Raw genomic sequence first — 22420 nt, forward strand, 5'->3', positions numbered from 1 at the left:
ATTCAATTCCTGCTCCTTCATTTTAAAATAGGAGGTTTGACATAGGGAGTGGCTGTCTACAGGATACTTGACCTAGGGTATATTTGCTGCATATCCTGCCCAAAACATCAAATGCTTTACTCAAGAAATAATGGCTTGATGTCTCAAGTATTGAAACATGTAACTGTTCTGATTGTCCTTTGTTTCATGTTAAAGTGGGTTTTTTTTTTTTTTTGCCTTCTTCCCCCTCTTTTGTATTGGGGTATAAAAGTGTATGAAAAATAAGCATGGGCACTTTCAGGATTCGATATTTACTGAATTTTCCTCCCGATGCTGTTCTGTGTTTCTTACTCTTATTTCTTTCATATCTCTGTTCCTTTTGCTTAGTAATTCTAATCCTTACGTTCCTACCCCAGAACATATGAATTTCGTCGAGGCTGGTCTTTGACAATCATGCCCACTTTCTTTTGAGAGTTAGAAATTTAGGACTGGGGAGACAGAACAGTTGGTAAAGTGCTTGCTATGCAAGCATGAGACCCTGTGTTTGATTCTCAGAGCCAACATTAAAAAAGCCAGGTGTGGTGGCACACTCTTGTAATCCCAGTTCAGGGGAAGCAGACATAGCCATCCTAGGCTAACTGGCAAGGCCCAGGTCAATGAGAGACCCTGTCTCAAAAAGCAAGATGCACAGTGCCTGAGGACTGACACATAAGGCTGACTTCTGACCTACACACATATGCATATGCATCTCTACAAATATACCTTCACACACAAGCATGCACGTATACACAGACATGTACACACAACATATATATACACATAGGCACACACAATATACCAATGGGCTTCCATAAGAGCCACAATACTGATAATAATATTTATCTGTTATTGATTACCTACTATGGCCTGGCATTGCATTATGAATTTTACACACACACACACACACACACACACACACACACACACACACACAATTTTATTCTTTATTTTATATGTATGGTTATTTTGCCTGCATGTGTATCTGTGTGGCATAGGTGTGCCTGATGTCCACAGAGACCAGAAGAGAGGGCTAGATCCCATGGGAGCATGCTTACAGATGGTTAGTTGTGAACCATTATGTATGTGCTGAGAATCCAACCTAGGTTCTCTGGAAGAGGAGCTAGTCCTCTTAATCAATGAAATGCTTCTCCAGCCCTGGATTTCCAGATATTTATAATAATTTTTATGAGGTAGGAATAATGCTAATATTGTGAATGTACACAATGTAGGCTTTGAAGTCACACCATGAGTATATTGGTAATCTGTACTAAACAGGTACACGAAGCTCAAATGCTGTGCTCCATTTACTGTGTGCTATAGTTTAGATCTTGGATAGTCCTCAAATGTTAAACTCTTGGTCCTCTACCTATGGAATTGCAGGGAGATGGTGGAAACCTTTATAAAGCAGAGCCTAGCTTAGGTTCCTGAGGTGTGCCCTTGTAGGAGATACTTGGACGCTGTTCTATTACTTTCTCTCTCTCCTGTAACCCAGTTATGAGGTGAATGGTTTCGCCCCATGCTGCTGCCATGATCTGGTACCTCATCACAGACCATAAAGCAACAGGGCCAACCAATAATAGAATGAAACCGCCAAAACTTAAGCCAAAATAAAATTTGTTTTTTTCTCTTTTTCCATATGAAAAAGGGCAACTTTATATAGTTAAAATAATCAAATTCAAGTTATTAGTTAAAGGTAATTCAGGTTATGATTTAAAGGCTTTTTATACCTTTTATGCTTAAATAATTAAGGATAACTAGGTTTCTAACATAGTATAAACTCTACTAAACATGAGTAGAAACATGATCTTTCATTAGAAGAAAATACAGACTTACATCCTTTATTGTATTCTCTTACCAACAACAAAATAATTTTTGAACTATGTTAAAAATGAGTTTGAAGCAGAAAAACAGTAAAAATGAATACTGTTATATATCAATATATTTTTCTATTAGATACTAATATTAGCAGCTACAGAGTTTGCTCAGCAGTAACAAGCATTTGGCTGCTCTTCCAGAGGACCAGAGTTCAATTCCCAGCACCAACATGGTGGCTCACAACCATCTGGAACACCAGTTCCAAGGGATCTAACACTCTCTTCAAGCTTTGGAGTGCACAGCAATAAATGCAAGCAAAACACTCATACACATAAAATAAATAGTTACAAAGCATATTAAAATAAGGAACATTTTGAGCTCTAAAGTAAACATTTTCTTTTAATAAACTGTCGCAGGTATTTGTTATAAGAGTGAAAGCTGACTAACATGCTATACTTCCTCACAATATGTGCGTTAATGTATACCAATAATACCCATCACTTACTTCATTGAATACAGCATGTAGAGTATATCAGCTTGCTCTTGTAAACTTGAAGTCTCCTTCAACTGTGAAACCAGCGACTGGAAGTCCACTTCCCCAGATTTGTCTCTAGGAAGATGTACCTCTACACGAACAGAAGGAACCTTTGGAATAAGAAATGATAAAAGGGACGAAGTTAACAGTGCTTAACTAGATGATGACCTAGAAGAAATTATCTTTCCACCTCTAAACTTTTTCCACAAGTATTTTCTAAATGCTGGTAGGATGTGGTAGTGTACACCTCTAACCCTAGCATTTGGGAGGTTAAGGCAACAGGATCAGGATTCAAGGCCATCCTCATCTACATAGTAAGTTACTTGAGACTCTGCCTCACAATTTTTTTCCCAAAATGCTGATGAAAAGCAAAGCCAAAACAGCAAAACCAACAAGCCCTAAGACAGAGAAAAGTAGTCTTCTAAGTTTACGTTAATAAACTTAAAAAGAAATATATCTTTATTTGATGGTGTTTTGTTTAATACCATGTACTGGCTGGTTTTGTGTCAACTTGACACAAATGAGAGTCATCAGAGAAGAAGGAGCCTCAGCTGAGGTAATACCTCCACAAGATCCAGCTGTAGGCCTTTTTCTCAATTGATAACTGATGTGGGAGGGCCCATCCCATGTGGGTGGGGTCATCCTCAGGCTGGTGGTGTGGGTTCTATAAGAAAGCCGGCCGAGCAAGGCAGTAAGCAGCCTTCTCTATGGCCTCTGCATCAGCTTCTGCCTCCAGGGTCCTATCCTATTTGAGTTCCTGTCCTGATTTTCTTCAATGATGAACAGCAATGTGGAAATGTAAGCTGAATAAACCCTTTTCTCCCCAACTTGCTTTTTGGTCATGATGTTATGTTGCAGTAAACTAAGACATATCAGAAACCATAGTGACTAGTTTTCTTAGTTTCCTTAAAGATGGCCAAGTTGGAAACACCTGTCCTGGCCCCAAGACCCTGGGTCAGGCCAGAAAACACCCAAGTGCCTGCCCATCTGGGCCCTGCAGCTACAGTGAACAAATACGTGATGGGGAGAGGAGAGAGATAGAGTAAATGATGGAGAGATGGAAGAGAAGCTGAGTGGTTTGTGTGCTTTGGAGGGAGGTGGAACTGGAGACAGGACAGTGGTAAGGAACAGGCTGATATGAGGAGCCTGTACAACCACCCGAAGCCATGATGATGCCCAGGCCTGGTTGCCACTAAGGGCCATGTCTGAGTCTATGGACCTACAGTAGCTGGGGTCTATTTGTGGCCTTGTATTACCACTGAGGGCCATTTGGATGTCTGTAGTTTGGGCTGGTGCCTGGAATCATACTCATGTCTCTGAGTGTATGTGGTAGTGGGGTGTCAAAATGATCTGATTGGTCTGTGCTTCTACCTGAGGCCGTGGTGATATCCAGACCTCTGGGTCCATGGTCGGACTGCAGCTGGGGTCTGTGTTGACGCCCATGACCTATGTTACCATCAAGGGCTAAGCGGATATCTGTGCCCTGTACTGCTGCCTCAAGCCATTTTGATGGTCAAGGGCTGTGATGCTGCTTGGGGGCCATGTCTGGGTCTGTGGTCCTACCTTGGCAGTGTCTGCATAATGTCTGAGGCGTAGGTTACCACCAAACGCCATGCAGATATCTTTGGTCTGGGCTTCTGCCTGAAGCCATGTTGATATCCAATTACTGTGCTGAGCTGCCCTGCCCTTCACTGGGGTGGTGTAAGAGAGATGGCCCCAAATGCATGGGCACAGGAGAGCTATCACCTAGGCCCAGATCCAGGACCTGGAGTTGGCCCACCCCAACATCTACCACATCTATGAGCCGCTGGAGTATGTGAAGGGACTGGTCTGCAGACCCAAAGCCATAGGATCTTCACAACTCTGGGCAACAGCTGGATATCTGAGAGAAGTCTTGGTGAGGGTCCAGTATTGATAATATTCCAGAAGCCAGAGGCCTTGAACTTGACCAGTGACTCATTGAATGTACATTTGCAAGTAAAGCTATTTGGGCAAAAGGGTGTACTGTGTGACACACCACAGCTTCCAATGGCACTATGATGAGACATGTGGAGAGGCAGGAAAGACAGCGGAGCGATATGGTGTGTGGACTGTAGAACTGGAGATGCCACAGCTGTGAGTGGTTTGAGATAAGGCTGAAACTGATAGAGGAACAGGTGGTTTCCCAGAGGGCTTGGCCAGAGGTTTTGCTTTGTATTTTTTTTTGCTTCTTTTTCCTTTTTCTTTTGTGGGGGAGGTTACAAGGGTGGAGGGCAGATATGGAAGAACTGGGAAATGACTGGGATTGGGATGAATGATGTAAAATTCCCAAAGAATCAATAAAAAAGAAAAAAAATGCCATATTTTTACGAAAAGCTGACAGAAATGCACAGTTACCTGGTTATCTTGTGGAGACTGAGGTGAGTCAAGTAAATTGAATGAAGGGCGAGAAGGCTGAAATAACTTTGTAGGAAGGTACATGTGAACATCTGCAAAAATTGACATTTATGGAAAAAGTTAAGGTAAGTAGGAAACTTATAAACACATGGTTGACTCAGCAATACGGTAACATGTGGATCAGTTCTTTACAGAACAAGAATGACGGAGGTTTCCTTCAATCATATAAATAAAAAGAAATGTGGCTACTAGATAATTTTTAAGCCCCACATTGGAGCACCAGACTGAGCTCCCAAGGTCCTGATGAGGAGCAGAAGGAGGGAGAACATGAGAAAGAAAGTCAAGACCGTGAGGGGTGCGTTCACCCACTTAGACAGTGGGACAGAACAGTTGGAATGGGACTGATGGAACATGCGACCAAACCGGACTCTCTGAAAGTGGCTGACGGTGGAGGCTGACTTAGAAGCCAAGGACAATGGCGATGGGCTTGGTCTCTACGACATGGACGGGCTCTGTGTGAGCCTTGTCAGTTTGGTTGCTCACCTTCCTGGACCTGGGGGGAGTTGGGAGGACCTTGGACTTAACATAGTGTAGGGAACCCTGATGGCTCTTTGGCCTGGAGAGGGAGGGAGTGCGGGTATGGGTGGAGGGGAGGGGAGGGAAGGGGGAGGAGGAGGAGAGGAGATGGAAATTTTTAATAAAAAATGAGAAAAAAAGAAAAAATCCAATTAATCAATGCATATTTTTGTATTTTTGAAAGGATTTTCTATAATTGTACCATCAACTAGACATATAAGATATTTATCAATAGGATCACTATCACAATGATGCTATCACTAATATTTTCATATAAATATATAAAAACACAAGACAGGAATAACTTTTTCTGGGATTTTCTAGGCAAATATTTGATTTCCAGAGGCTGTGACTGGATGATTCTATCTAGAGAATCAAAAAACATGTAGTGGTTGATCAACTTTGAGATGTTTCTAAGATGTTTGACTTACATAGTGGAAATACTTACCATAACCTCTAAGGAGAGACCTGTACTTCATTTTCAGCATTTTACAGAGACGATACAGAGCTCAAATAACTGGTCAAGTAAATAAATAGCAATGCTAGGAATGGAATTCTGGTTTCCTGATTTACAAATGACAAATGCAGTTTAATGAACATAAGTTCATATTGTTGCATAAACTCTTTCTAGCAGGAGCACAACCAAAGGGTATTCTAAGCTTTTCCCTCATCTCAATGTTAAACAGTGCTCACATTTAGTATCTGGTTAGTTATGGTCAATAAAAATTTAGGTAGCAGGAGCATGCATCACAACCATTCTCATCCTCTGAATAATGTAACATTCAGGTCATCTAGGTGTGGCTTAGGAGCCCTTCTCTCCCTCCACATGTAGCAACCACAGAGATATTGAAGTCTTAGGAGCCATGGCTACTCTTGTAACATACAAAAGATACCTTCCAATGAAAACATTACTAAAGGAAGGTACTGGTTATGGAGAGAACTGTGGCGATGTTGTGAAGAATGACTATTGTATTTGAGATCTACATGGCTAGAACAACTGGATGCACAGTTAGAGAGGGCATAAAGGGAAATCCAGTTGTAGCTTATAGTCAGTCTATGCTTCTGTCTACCCTGTTTTATAATAGAAATTCTAAATTACCCTCAAAGAAGTAATTTTCCTAACAAGAAAAGCTCTTCCACATTTTACTTCTATATTAAAACTGAATATATTCTCTTGTTCTGTGTCTTGCTGTTTTCTTGGTCAAAGCAGACTACATGACAGTATCCATATCAAGATTATATAGTATTCACTGATTTCATAAGGATTTGAGTGTCTACTATATTCTAGGTGCTGCCCAAGAGGCTGGGAACAAAGCAGTGAACAAAACCATGTTCCTGTCTCCATCTTGGGCTTCATGTCATCTGTGTTTGACACTAGGGAGTAATGGCATTACTCACTCTGTACATGCAGCTCCTTGGCCTTGGTCACCAAGGACATTAAGTCGCAAGTTGTTTGCACAGCAGCTCGGAACCGATCTAGCCCTCCCTTCTGTGAGGTAGGAGCTAGTTTAGGATGGGGAACAGTGTGTGCCAAAAGGTGGTCTAAATAACGAGCAACTTCATCACCACAGCGAGCTGCAAGGTTAGTTGGGGAAGGGGAAGAAACAAAAACATAGTTACTTCAAAATCTACCCTAGTAGTCAGAATGAGTGGCTCTTATACCTCAAAGACTATCTCAGCCGAAGGCTGTTCTTGACTCATGGGGAAAAAAACCTTGAGACTATTGTATAACCTCATAGATTAAGATTTAGAGGCTACAGCCATTTACCAGGATCCACCTGATCTTCAATTTTGCTGAGACACAGGTAAAGTTACTGAAAGCTAAATGTATGAGTTTGTTCTAGAATAAGCAGAGCAAGTATTTCATAATTTCTATGTGTGTGATGGCAGAGGTGGCAGAAGGGAGATAACATTGGAAAAGGGGAAGGACAGGCCCTTTCAATTAATAGAAAGAGACTTTTCCGGAGAAAGGCCGTGGAAGGGCAAAAAATCTTGCACCAAATACTGAGTTCTAAAAAAGTCTACAAACACTAGTACTAATCACTAACAAAAAAGCATATTTACATGCCATTGGTTAAGGACTATTGGTCACAAATTGCCTTTTAGACATTTTATTTATTTATTTATTTATTTATTTATTTATTTATTTATTTATTTATTTACCAAATATGTGTTGTTACTATGGAACAGGCAGTGTCCTGGGCATTGAGAATTGCTGCAGAAAGTACATACTGTCTCTCTTCTTTGGGCTCACCCTCTCCCATGTATCTTCTAGGTACATTCAGCCCCATGGCTTGTGGGTCACATGTAGCCAAGGATAACTACAATAAGGCCTCAAACAAAATCATGAACTTACTCAAAACATGAGGTTTTTTAAAAAATCTATTATTGCATGGTTCTTGAACATGAACTTGGTAGATGATGACATCATGTCATGATATCCAAAGGTTGGACACACTTAAATCATATTGTTATACAGATAATGGAAATGTCACACTTTAAAATGAACATTATCATGTTTACAGTTAGGGAAGTGCTGGGATTGGAACCAAAGCTGTCTGTCTTGTCATGCATCATTTGGTGCTGGACAATCTTCAGTGATCTCTTTAGAAGTACCTCTGTGATTTGGTGTGACCAATGGGAACTAGTAGAGCTCAAAGAATCAAACTTAAATTCAATGGTATCCTAGTGACAGATATTTTAACTATGAACATAATCCAGATACTTGAATAGAGGGGTATCAGTTATATTTAATTATCCAAATGCTTTATACAAAAAAGAAGAATTTTTTTATGCAAATAAAGAAGAATATAGAGTAAATGTTGAGCCCAAACAAAAAACGGTACTATTTCTATGAGATTATGCTTGTTAGTATCTTATGGTAGATAACAGTCAAATACCCAGACAACAAAAAACAGTCCACCAAGATTTAGATAGTTAGAAGAACCATTCTCTTATTGACTATTCTCTTTTGAAGACTCAAACAATGTAATTTTTGTCTTGCAAAGGTCAGTAATTGTGCACTGCAGTCAGTGTTTCCTAGTCATTTTAAATCCATGCTATCAGAATGCATTCTCATGGCACCATGTTTATATTGTTAGCATGGATTATGTATATTATTCACCGTATTTGTCACATAAAAGCGACAGGCATTCTGAACAGGCTTTTTCAAAGTACAGAGACCTCCTCAGAAATATCAAGACATGTCTCTAATATTATGTAAAATGTAAGTCCTTGAGTTATGTGAAACTTTAAACATAACTCTAACAAAATTTCATATTTTAATGCCAAACATAAGAGATACATTTATTTGTATATGTATGATGTTTTCAACTGCACTATTAATTGAATATTTTACTTATCATTGTTTCTTCCTATTTCAAATTACCAACTACCTCAAAAACTTAAGAAAGAAATCCTCCCTAATCTTGGTAAGGCATTGTCTAACCTCATACTCTACAATCAGTCACCAAAGAGAAATTAAACCAGAAACCAAAGATCAGTAGAGGAAAGAAAAGTGAAGCAAAACAAAAGTAGAAATCTAAATGTATTAAAGAGGATCGAGGATGGTACACTATGAGAAAACATGATAATGATGAAGCTAAACAATCACTCGCATTCTTGTCTGGTCAGCCAGTGGTGTTTAAGGCCTCCTCACCATTACTTGTTGAATCATAGCTATCCATCATCCAGTTGCCAGATTCCAGCTCATCATAGTCTTCATCATAATCTTCATTGTACAGCTTACCCTCAGGTCCAGGATCCATGAAGCTTAAGTGTGTGCAGCAAGATGTTGTCAAAAACTCTGACAATTTACCTGTCTGGATCCTTATAATTATAGGGTAGATAGAAAACAAAATCAAGAAATATCTTTTTAAAGGATATACAAATTGAGTCACAATTGTCAATAAAAGAATGCTTAGCATGTTTTTAACATGTTAGGGACAAGATTTTTAAAGAAAAATCACTAATTAGAGTTCACAATCCTCCAACAGATTAGTTGTGTTCTCTTTTATTGATGCACACTATGTTGAATATCTGGTAAAAAAAACTGCATTAGCTATTAGAGAAGTGGCTAGAGAATGAAGATAAATCACACAAATCTATCACATTATTTTTAAAAAATACCATCGAGGCTAGAGAGACTGCTAAGTGGTTTAGAGCTCTGGCTGTTCTTGCAGAGGACCTGGGCTCAATTTCCAGCACCCAAATGGCAGCTCAGAATCATCTATAACTCCATTTCAAGGGGATCTGATACTTTCTTCTGGCCTCTGTGGGAATCAGGCATGCACACAGTATACAGAAATACATTCAGGAAAAACTCTCATATATATATATATATATATATATATATATATATATATATATAATTAAAAATATATAATAAAAATAAAAAGAAATCTCAAAAAATTTAAAAATACCATCAAAAGACAATTTTAGACATAGACAATATTTGGCATTTTTATATGCGGTAATAAATTAAGTTGAACTATATCATTCTCTACTTAATAAACCAGTTACAAAACTTCAAATGAAATTAGTACTATTCATTTTCTAAAGAAGCCAGTTTAAAGGAGCTACCAATGGCCAGATCTTGATAATTTGAAAAAAATGAAAGAAATAATGACAGGAATGGGTCATGATATACTGAATAAAATAAGACCCCAAAGAATATATTAATAATAAACCACAAAATAAGTTAATTTTTATATATAAGAATTCCAATTATAGATGTACACCGAATAATAGAATCACTGTCAAAATGTATCTTGGTTTATATGTGTTTATACAGACAAACAAATTTCTAGAAGGCTATTTTACAACTCAGGAATAGTTCTTCCTTGCAAGAATCAATGGAAGCAGACACTCATGTGCCTCCTGAGATGATATCTTGAGAAAGTACAGTGAATTCTTATAACTGTGTGTGCTATTTCAGCATTGATTTGAATCTAAATTTGACTTTCTCATATGCTAAGCAGGGCTCAAGCATTATTTATAGTTTTCTGTGCTACATCTCCCCTACCTCACTTACCTTGCCCCACCAAAATAGCCATCCTGCATTTTTCGGAGTGCTGCCAGAATACTTGAATTCAAGCTGGTTCCATCTTCCTCTTAAAAGAAAAAGATTTTAAAAACATATTTTGTTGTTTTAACTTAGAACTAGGGGAAGTCTTTCAATCATTTCAAACCAACTTTGTACTGGGAGTACCACAAATGAGATACTCCTTACTGATCATCCTGTGCTTCAATGATTAATGTGAAGAGCAACATCACTGTAGACTGGGCAAATGGTAAAGATTAAGTTCTTCAAAGGCATTACCTTGTTAATCACAAGTAACCAGCAATTTTAACAACATCAACTATTTATCAAATGTTTATGACACATACTATTGATGAACCAGTCTGCCTCCATCTTAGGCTTGAAACTAGGTTCATTCCTGTTTATGACTAAGTCTCTGTTTCTCAAGGATTGGGCTATGACTCACTTAACATGTCTTTGTTTCAGAATGTTAGTTTTGTTTATTTGTTTTGTTTTTTTGAGACAGGTTTTCTCTGTGTTGTCTTGGCTATCATGGAATCTTGAACTCAGAGATCTGCCTGCCTTTGCCTCCAGTGCTGGGACTAAAGGTGTATTTCACTACGGTCTGGCTTCAAAAAGTTTTTATGACCATCCTGCAACCTTACCTTTGTTTCAAAGGGTTGTTATGACTATGTTGTTATGACTGCTTTGTAATACTGCTCCTGTAACCCTACCTATTAGCCTGCCAAATACCCCTTCTGGAAACCACCAACCCCTGAACTATAAAAATTCTTACTTACCCATGTCCAAGGCTGACCTCTTGAATGCTACCATAGGGGGAGGCAGCCCATGTACATGAGTTTAAAAAGCTTGCTTTAATTAATTGCTTGCTTTAATTAATTTGGTCATTGATGATTATGGTTAGTGGTCTTTCTCCTTGAACCACTGGGATTAGCATTATGATAAGCATCTCACAGACAGTGTCTTAGGGTTTCTATCGCTGCAACAAAACACTGTAACTGAAAAGCAAGTTGGGGAGAGGATAGGGCTTATTTGGCTTACACTTCAGCCTTGCTGTTCATCACTGAAAGAAGTCAGGACAGGAACTCAAAACAGGACAGGATCCTGGAAGTAGGAGCTGATGCAGAGCATCAAGCTCTCCATGACTTGTTCAGTCTGCTTTCTTATAGAACCCAAGACAAGTATTCCAGGGATAGTACCACTCACAATGGCTTGGCCCTCCCCCTGATCACTAATTGAGAAAATGCCTTATAGATGGAAGCATTTCCTCAACTGAGGCACCTTCCTCTGATGATTCTAGTTTTCAATTTGTCATGCAAAACCAGTCAGTAGAGATGGTATTACTCATAATGAGTCTTTTGTGTGTTTGTGTGTGTGTGTGTAAAATCCTCTAGAAAGATAATAATTATCTGGTTTTTATATGAAACTGATGATAGTCTTGTGATTTGCCTTTTCTAAATTGTTCCTTCTAATAACACTCTGGAGGCAGAGGCAGGAGGGCCATGAGTTTAAAGTCAGGCTCATGTACATAATGAATTCCACAATAGCCTAGGCTATACTGTGAGACTTTGCTTCAAAATCACAAAACAAAATAATAACAGAAACAAATAAAAGTCATACATAGTAGTAAACATATGTAATCTCAGTACTTGGGAGGCAGAGGCAGGAAGATCAGGAGTCCAAAGGCGACCTTAGCTATATATCAAGTTTGAAGAAAGCTTAGGCTATACAAGCTGTTCAATAATCCTTCTGTATACTGTGAAGATGTATTGCTCTCATTGTTAATAAAAAGCTGATTGGTTGATAGCTAGGCAGGATTTTAGGGGCAGAGAGAATGCTGGGAAGAAGGAGGGTAGAGGAAGCAGATGGACTTGCCATACTGAGGAAAGGTACCGAGCCATGTGGCAGAGCACTGATAAGAAATATGGGTTAATTTAAGATGTGAGAGTTAGCTAGTAACAAACTGAGCTATCAGCCAATGATGGAGGAGGGTCATCTGTCTATGTGTTTTTTCATTGGTTAATAAAGAAACTGTCCCTTTAATAGGACAGAAAATTAGGTAGGTGGAGTAGACAGAACAGAATTGTGGGAGAAAGAAAGCAGAGTCAGGCAGATGTCTCAGACAGATGCCATAGCTCTCTTCTCCGAGATGGACTCAGGCTAAGATCCTTCCTGGGAAGACACCACCTCTTGGTGCTACACAGATTACTAAATATGGGTTAAAGCAAGATGTGAGAATTACACAATAAGAGGCTGAAACTAATGGGCCAGGCAGTGTTTAAAAGAATACAATTTGTGTGTTGTTATTTCGGGGCGTAATCTAGCCAGGCAGCCGGGAGCTGGGCAGGAACACAGCCGCCGCTCCCATCACTACAAGCCAAGAATTTATAATTAATAATAAGTCTCTCTGTGGTTATTTGGGGAGCAGCTGGTGGGTCAGAGCTGATCAGCTGTTTAGATGAAAAACTCCTCCTGCATACATATAAGACCCAGTCTCAGAAACCAAACAGGGTAAGTAAGATGGCTCAATGTATAAAAATCTTGTAAAAAAACAAAAACTGAAAAAAGGAAAGCTAAAAGCCTAAATTCTATATCAGCTGAACTTTTTTCTTAGGCACCATGATAGCTTTCAGTGCTTTAGTACTTAATGTACCATCTTGAATTTGTCTTCTACTATTATTATTAACTTTGCCTTCTAAATTAAACTCTAACTGTCTCAAGACAACTGTGTGAATACATTAGTTTTAAATGGGCACTTGTTAAAAAGAACAAAGACTACCCTACTTTCTTAGCTCCTGTTATTTTGTAGTCCTTTTCAGATGTGACCAAAATTCCTACCAGTCTGTCTGGATTTTGAATGACTAATGATAAAAGATTCTTTTTCTTGAAAAGGAATTCTATGCACTTTGGCAGTACACACAGAACTTTGGAAGCAACAACAGAGACACAGAAAGAAAGCAGCAGAACTCAGAATAAAGCCTTTCCTTGTGAGGAAGCACCTCTCCCTGCCCCTAATACAACCCAAAAGCTTTTGCACTTTCTCCTCCTAGATGTGACTCCTTCAGTAAGACAGGCTTTGGAAGGAGAAGCTTGGGAACTTTCCTATAAATTGTGATGCTCCACTGGAATAAAACAGATGCAGGATGTAGTAGTATTCTCTTTAAAAACAATTGTAGAATATAATTTTTGGAAAATTAACTCAGAAATCAATTACCTAAAGCTAGTCTCTGCTCCATTTTTACACTGTGGCTTTCAAACCATATGAAATATTCTTATGCATCCATTTATTTCATATTTATCATCTGTCTTCACCTCCTAAAACATAAATAGAACAGAAACCTTATTTGTCTATCACCCTGTGTCCAGAGCTTAGAAAATTGTCTGGCACAAAAGCTAAGCTGGTGAGTACTGCTCTGCAGTGCGACACTGAAGGACTACACACATAACTTCCTTCTCTCATTCCCTTACCAAGCATGGTGTGTGAGATGGGGAAAGTGATGGTGGGCTGGCCTGTCATCCTCCAGCGGCTACAGAGGTAGGAAAGATCTGTTCTAAGCATTTCTACTATCATCTGGTTGTCCAGAGCCAGGTAGAACTGTTGCTGGTCTATAAACTGAGAAAAGGAAAAACAATCATTCAGAAAATTTTGCTCTCACAAATATCAAATAGTATTTTTCAATGTCTGCTTATTCATAAAGCATATATGTCACATAGGAAACAGTACTCTCAAATTTAATGACTAATAATTCCCAAAGTATGTGGTGGTCAGTGGTATGCATAACAGTAATTTCTGATATTTTTTTCTTTTTCTTTTGGATTTTTTGAGCTAAGATTTCTCTGTGTAGCCCTGGCTGTCCTGGAACTCACTCTGTAGACCAGACTGACCGTGAATTCAGAGATCTGCCTGCCTCTGCCTCCTGACTGCTTGGGATAAAGGTGTGCGGCCATCACTGCCTAGCTGGTTTCTGATATTTTTAAAGTGTGTGACTGCATACAATTTTTTCAAGTACATAATTTAATTTAATCCTATAACCACCTAGTATAGGTAGCTCCTCCTCTCCCTCCCCCCTTTCTTCCTAATTTCTTATTATGTAGCCTAGGCTCGCTTTGAACTCATAATGCCCCTGCTCTGTAATTCTTTAGTTATGGGATTACAGGCATGCACCACTATTCTCAACTTGCCGTTTTTCTTTTAATATGAAGAGTAAGACTCACGGACAGTATGTGAACTAACACACACATCTGATTTGCAAATGGAAAAGTCAGAAATAGAGTCTAGGTTAAGTTCATCTTTTGTCTATCTTAGATGCACTGTTTTAGATATAACAAATAGAAGATTAAATTTTTCCTTCAAGAAAATAATTACTTTGCTACTAGAGATCAAACCTTAGGACTTGTGCATGTTTAGAAAGTACTTGACCATTAAGCTTCATCTTCAGCCCTTGGTTGAGACAGAATATTCCTATGTACCTCATACTAACCTTGCTAACCATGTTGCCCATGTTGGTGCTGAATGCACTGCCTCATCCTCCTAAGTGCTGGAATTACAAGCATGTGACACTATACCTAGCTTCCTTCCCAGAAAATAATTTCTACTACCATACATCTTAGATCTATGTATGTAGTTAACAAATGTCAGGCCACCAATATGTATGAGTACAGCCTAATAACCCTGTTATTTTTCTTTAAAAGAGGACATTGAAGATTTCTATGTAAATGAAAAGGCTCCTTCGTAATAGGAAACACTTCATTTAGTAGTTAAATAGATTGTATTTCACGCATAAAGGACAAATACAGTCTTAATTTAACTTCTGAAAAATTAGGAAAATTCTGTAAATAACTTAACATTTGGAAAATCCCAATCAACAGTTTAACATCCAGGGATATTGGTAGTGGCAGTCACTTGGCAAAGCTCTACGCAGCAAGTTCAATTCAGTGAACAGTTATTGAATCACTTAATACATGAAAGGCCCAGCAAATGTTTTATTTCTGCAGTCTCTCTCCTCTCATTTCAATTCATCTCAATGAATGGTGCAGCTTATCCCACTCACCTGTGGAGTGAAAGTGAAGACTGTTTTGCGAATATCATAGAGTTTTGATGTTCCAAGCACACCCATGAACCTGTAGGGTCGTCCACTGAGTTTCATTCTACTGTTGCATCCTGACACAAAATTGAAAAATGGTCAGGATATTCTTAGTATACAGATGAAAGGAATACTGGATTCCACAGCTACTCACAATGTATGTATACACATAAAGACACACGTCTACCTCATTTCTCTCCATTTAAAGTGTCTCCCTTTTACAGTTTAGCTTTCTTAAAATTAGAATCTATCTTGCAATCCATACCTATGTTAAATGTATTATATATATTATTATATATGTAAAAGTAAATTAAATAGACTTTTAGATACTATAAGTGTATTGATCATTCACTGACATGCATTTTTCCTATCACCAAAGGGGAAAATACATATTGTTCTAAAAATGTTTTCCTCCCAAATACATCGAATACCTTTTCTTGTCAGTACCGATAGAACCCCTACTATATGTTTTTGGCTATGACATATTTTCATGAGTACTTGATTTGATATCTTTACCAAATATGCTTCCTTTTCATGCATATGTGTATGAGTACACATGTAGGCCAGTGAAAAGCCTTGGGTGTCATTCTCAGAAATGTCCCTCATCTCCTTGTGAGTTCCAGTCTCTCATTAACCTAGTCCACCAATTAGGCTAGATTTGCTGGCTAGTGAGCCCCTGGATCCTCCTGTCTCTTCCTCCCCAGTGCTAGGATTACAAGCATGCATACCATTCCTGACATTCTTATGTTTATTCATGGAACCAAACTTAGGTCCTCATGATGGCAAGACAAGTGTTTCACCAACTGAGCCATTCCCCACAACCCCTAAACATGCTACATTTTCAGAGTTGCTTCAACTTGCAAGGGAGCAGACCAGAGAATGCTCAATTACAAGGTCCACTGAATTAAGCACATATTTGCTCTGGGATTAATATCAAAACTAGGTTTTAACTATTATTGCTTAAGGCGCGCCTGCGCGCGCGTGTGTGTACAGGCACACATTCTCATGACATGACACACATGGAGGTCAGAGGGCAACCTTTGTAGCTCTTTCTTTTCACTTTGGGTTTCCGGGATCAAACTCAAGTCATCAGGCTTTTGTGGAAAGTGTTCTTACCTGTTTAGCTATCATGCTGGCCTTTGCTAGTATTTTTTTTAATCACAGTAAAATATGTGTAACATAAAATTTATCATTTTAAGAGTACAGTTTAGTGACTTTAAATACATTATTGTGTAAATGCCATCACTATTCACCTCCCAGAACTACTTCATCTTATCAAACTGAAATTCTACTTGCTAGTTCCCTTCTCCTCTCAATCTAACAATAAATTTCTACTTTGTGTCTACGAATTACACTACTCAACTAGAATCATAAATATCTTTCCTTTGAAAACTAACTGCTTTATTTAACTCAGCACAATATCTTTGAAGTTCATATATGGCATAGCACATGTTAGAATTTCCTTTCTCTTTTAAGGCCAAATATTCTACCTATGTATATACCACCTTTGTTTTTCTATTCAATTGTTGGTGGGAATTTGGAGTGTTCCCATTTTGTCTACTGTGAACAATACTGTACAGTAACAAAGATAATACCTATTCGACCTCTTCACTGCATTTCCTTTAGAGTATGTACTTATAATTCTTGAATCATATACCCAGTCTATGTTTAACTTTAAACCTTTTCAAAATTTTTATAAAATTGAGAAAAAATACAATTATTTATCAAAGTCTGGCTTATTTCATTTAACATTATAATCTCCAGTTACATCTGTTTTCAGACAATAATTTCAATTTTCATTAATTTCTTTCATTAACATTTGTGATATTTAGCAAACAAATCTTTTACCTATTTGGTTATATTCATTTTTATAGTCTGTTCTTTTTGATGCAACTATAAATGCAATTTGTTTATTTCTTCTGGATCATTTATTTTTAATATAGAAATGAAAATATGTAATTTGTGTCCTATATCTCTGCCCAATTTATTATTTCTAACGGGCCTCTCTCTCTCTTTCTCTCTCTCTCTGTTTTTCTGTGTAACAGTCTTGACTGCCCTGAAACTCACTCTGTAGACCAGGCTGGCCTCAAACTCACGGAGATCCACCTGCCTCTGCCTTCCAAGTGCTGGGATTAAAGGTATAAACCACCACTGCCCAGCTTCTAGCAGGCTTTTTAAATATATATGAAATCTTTAGATTTTTTTCCACATCAGAACACAGTTCATTATTTCAATTCTTTATTTATAATTGGTTGTATTTTTATTATTTACTATATTAACAGAAGTTTGTGTATCTAAACCAAGCATAATGTTATAAACCTATAATTCCTGTACATGGAAGGCTGAGGCAAGACGACTGTGAGTAGTAGGCAGGAGGATTGCAAGTTAGAGGCCAGCTTGGTATATACAGGGAGGCAATTTCATAAAAAACAAGGAGAAAGAGGAGGAGGAGCAGCTGTTTGTCTCAATATTTTTCCTTTGGCTTTCTGTTCATTTATTCATTTCCTAGGCTTCTAATGTATCTTGTAATATTTTTCTTCTCCTTTTTGGGATATTCTTAGTATAAGGACTAAAAAAAATCCACAAGCTATTCCATTATACCTGAAGCTGAAATTCTGTTTTTAATTTTTTATTTGTTATGGTATGTGCATGATGTGTGTAAATGTATCTGCAAAGGCACACATGCATGGGTCAGAGGACAACAACTTTGAGGTGTTGGATCTTTCTTTCCAACTTCATGTGGGTTCTTGGGATGGAACTCAAGTCTAAAGATTTGCTTAGTAAGTTCATTTGCTGAGCCATCTCATTGGCCCTGAAATTATGCTTTTAATTGTAGTACAATATATCAAAAGTTTAACATTCTTTTTCTTCAATATTTTCTTTTATTATCATCAGTCTTTGGAACTATATTGAATGAGGTAATTCAGACCCAGAAAGATAAATGTCATGGTTCTCTCTCATCTGTGGTTCTTAGCTCCAGCTCTTCTAGATGTGCAGTTACTTCAGTGCAGTTACTGAAGTAACTGCAATAACCAGGGAAGTAAAAAGGGACTACTACATGGGGCAGAGAGCAATAGAGAAGGGAAGAGAGGTGTAAGTAGGGTGTAAGTCATCTGAATGGGGAAAATTTAAATGAGGGGCTCTAGTTAGGGAGGGGGAAGATGATAAATATAGAAGGAGGGTAAAGTAAGTTAGAATGTCCTGAAAAGTCATAAGAAATATAACTGATCTATCTAAAACTACATATAATACATATAAGTTTGTATATACCATGCAGGAAAAGCTCCCTTTTGAATTGTTGGTGAGACTCCTACAACATAAGCAATTGTTGTTGCCCTTGGCTGCCTCCCAGAGTTGAAGATAACTCTCTATTGCTAAAGACACAATATACTTTGGACAAAAGATGAGGGATGCAGCATCCAAGCAAGGTCTGACCTGAATACCTCCTTCCTGAGGTTTAGCTTTCATAGTATAGTACTAGGAGACAATATGCAAGTCCGCAATGGAGAGAAGCAATCAGTAGTCCTACTCAGGTATGTTTGTGAACTAAAGCAATGGCCAGCGTGGCATGATATTTCTAAGGGTGCAACAGTAGCACACATACCATCGCAGTAACCAACAGCTCTCTAACTGAACTAAGATCTACTCAACAGTAATGAAATTGTACCTGGTACTGGAAACCTAGTCAGCTACCTGGAACTAGTGAAGTTATGGCACTTTATTGACCCTCATAATTCCTATTGCTGGGAGCTGTGAAGCCTTGTCTCAGATCAGCATATGACCACCTGTTCAGTGGGTTTCCTCAGGGCAAGGCACCTGTGGAAAGGGATTCTTACTTGGCAAGGACCAGGAGACAACGGGACAGAGCAAGAATTTGCAAAAATCATGCAGCTTGTAGATGCAGCTTGTAGACACACATGAAACAGCTGTAATTTTCCCTGGAAATTTTGTTCTTCCTCAAATATTTTCCCCTAACATTCAGCAGGCAAACTAATGCTTCTCAAATCTCTTATCTGGAATTACTAACTACAATACCTAAGCATGGGAACTTTTCTGACTCTAAATAGAGATAGTTAGGTGAAAAAACAATACTCAAAACACTAACCATGTCTCACACTTCTGGAAGGGAGAGTAAGACATGTATACATAGAATAAGGAAAAAGTCCCAGGAATGCATATAGTGCCAATTGTTGAGAGTAAGTTGCCTGGACACCAAGCATATAGAATCAATGATAAAATCTGGTATGATCTAATGGAAAAAATGCAATGTAAAATGTGGGATGGAGAGATTCATCTTTACCATACACTTATACTGGTAAAGAGGTATGGTATAGTTCAATGGGAAAATAATGCCTTATCAAAGTCTGCCTTTTAGAGAGATATTAAGACATGGGACCTTCTCGAGCTATTCAGTGCTACTTGAGTCCAATGTACCTGGTGGTCAGAGTTTTTCCTTGTGCTGACACCCCTTCCCTGTGTCAGGATCTGAACCTGAGCTGAGGCTGGATCCCAGCATCTAACTATACTTTAAATATTTATCCTTATATCCACAGATAAGTATAGTCCTTACTCCTCAACAAAAAAAAATTCTCCTTGCAGAGGGTAGAAGGGCAGGGGAAAGGAAGGGAGGGAAATCGAGAAAAATGATTAGCTTATTAAAATCAATTAAAAAAATCAATAGCGAAAGATCATTATACAAAACTACAACTGTTCAAAATGCAGAACACAAGAGACTGTGAGGTACCCAGACCCAACTCATCTATAACACAACTCCACCACACAAGGCTCGGGATCACAGTAGAAACATGGTGTTAGGGGCAGAAAGATTGTAAGAGCCAGACTGCAATGTCTACTCTATGAAAACAGTTTTCTAAAAACAAGTCATTTTATAAAAGCTTAATATAAACAAAAACCCACAAGCAAAAACAATGGCCTCTTTAGTGGTTAAATTATGAGTGTTTTAAAATATTTTTTTTCTGGGTTCTTTTCTGTATTTTTTTTTTTTTAGTTTCCAGAAGTCAGTATGTACATGTCAGTTGGTAATCCGATAACACACAACTTCTAAAAACTGATGAGAACCAGACAGTGTATGTACTCAGGTAAAACTAAAGATAATTTTCCAATTCCTAAGTGAAAAAATATTTCATACAATGAATTTCATATTTAAAAAGTTATACAAATGAAATACATATATGTATACACACATACATATATTACACATCTGAGTAATAAAAACTTGCCCTAATCTAAATTTAAAGAATAAGGGGAGAGGATTCTGGTGGTGCACACCTGGAACTGGCACCTGGGAGACTTGGGAAAGAGGGTCATGAATCAGAGTCTAGTTTGGATTATGTAGTATGACCTTAACTCATAACCAAACCAAACTGAACCAAACCAAACCAAAACTTAAAGTAGTATCAGAGTTTCAGAGGTATGGCATTTTAGCCCTTAGGTTCATCTAGGAGTGTGCTTGCTCACGCTTGCTCTCTTTCTCTCTCCACTACATATATAAGCATGCATGCATAAATGCATATATTATGTATGTATGTATGTATGTATGTATGTATGTATGCGTGCATACATGTGGCTTTTTGAGATAGGGTCTCAGACTATAGCTTACGCTGGCTAAGCTAAGTAGCCTAGGCTTGCTTATAACTTACAATAATCCTACTGCCAAGCTACCATGCCTGGGGATATATTTTTTAGAACTAATATATACAAAGGTATGTAGTCCCTCCTATATAATCATGAACTAGTAGACAGGAGTTTAAAAACAAAGGATAATGGAAAATGTGCTATTGCTAGGAATTAAATGAAATTTAAATGAGTTTGTATTTAAAAATTATTAGTCTAACAGAATAAATGATAAAAACCAATGTTGGTTGGGGAGTAAAACCATAAAGGTATATTTTATCTTATTAATATAAAAATCAATGCTTAATTAGTTGGTTTTCTGAGGAATATTCTGCCAGTATGTTGTAAATACTAGGAAACAAATCTTATCCTTACCCAGAATCCTATTCTAGAAATATACTCCAAGGAAACAATGATCTACACATTGGCATTTACAGAAGAATAAAAGCTTTGGAAACAACGCAGACATTAAAAAAATAAAGGAATAATTATTATAATTTTATGTAATAACATGTCTATTTCAGTATGAGATGATACATATAGAGAAAGTAAGATAAATACAACAGAACACATTATGTACACTATGAAAAAGTACTTAGGTGCACTAACAGATTGGAAAAGAACTTGTATTAATATTTCTGTTTAATAGTAAGTTTAATAAATTCATAAAGCAGATCATCCCATAATTAAAAATAACTGAACATGGTAGGTGGACACCTACACTCAGCACTTGAGAAACTGTGGCAGGAGGGTCACTTAAGACTAGGAATTTGAGGCTAGCCTGGGCAACATAATGAGACCTTGACTATAGATAGATAGATGATAGATAGATAGATAGATAGATAGATAGATAGATAGATAGATAGATAGATAGATAGGCAGGCAGATAGACAGGGGAAAAGCAAGATAAAAAAAGGAGCTGCCCATTAACTCCTAAGTATCTAAAACAAGGCAGAGAATTACTTAACTATCATACTTAGTGAGGAAGCATCTCTTCCTTGGTAGGAGTACAGCTGCTGCCTGATGTGTATTTAAAGCAATTTTGTTATTGTGAAACTGTTGCAATAATAGTTTGTAAACAAGGTCTCCCTGTGTAGCATAAGCTGGTCTGAAACTTGCACCAGAGTCCAGGCTGAGATACACAATCCACCTTTCTTAGCTTCCTTAGTGCTAATATAATTGTGGGCTTGGTCACAAGATGCTTTAAAGAGACTGATAAGATTCTTACCTGGCAATCTACATATTTTGGAGTGAGGTGTTAGGTAGTGAAGGCTTCTTTGTACATGGCAGATAAGCACTCTACTATTGACCTATATATACTTAATCAAAAATCTAATATTT

The 22420-nt window shown here is 37.8% G+C and overlaps 1 protein-coding gene across 5 annotated transcripts in view; it reads right to left on the reverse strand.

Moving 5' to 3' along the window:
* The window catches only part of Phka1 (phosphorylase kinase regulatory subunit alpha 1), a 148372-nt gene that overhangs the window by 41532 nt on the left and 84420 nt on the right, over positions 1-22420 (reverse strand). For 3 of the 5 annotated variants that reach the window (XM_038316257.2, XM_038316259.2, XM_038316256.2), the window contains exons 15-21: positions 15413-15522; positions 13830-13974; positions 10353-10431; positions 8979-9148; positions 6719-6895; positions 4745-4836; positions 2339-2478 (exon numbers count right to left, since the gene is read on the reverse strand). In XM_038316257.2, the coding sequence (XP_038172185.1) occupies positions 2339-2478; positions 4745-4836; positions 6719-6895; positions 8979-9148; positions 10353-10431; positions 13830-13974; positions 15413-15522 (913 nt within the window). Of the gene's footprint in view, positions 1-2338; positions 2479-4744; positions 4837-6718; positions 6896-8978; positions 9149-10352; positions 10432-13829; positions 13975-15412; positions 15523-22420 lie in introns of those variants that run through there. The other 2 variants (XM_038316258.2, XR_005283834.1) reach the window with 2 other exon arrangements.

This window comes from Arvicola amphibius, chromosome X (assembly GCF_903992535.2).
Source record: "Arvicola amphibius chromosome X, mArvAmp1.2, whole genome shotgun sequence".
NCBI classification, from domain to species: domain Eukaryota; kingdom Metazoa; phylum Chordata; class Mammalia; order Rodentia; family Cricetidae; genus Arvicola; species Arvicola amphibius.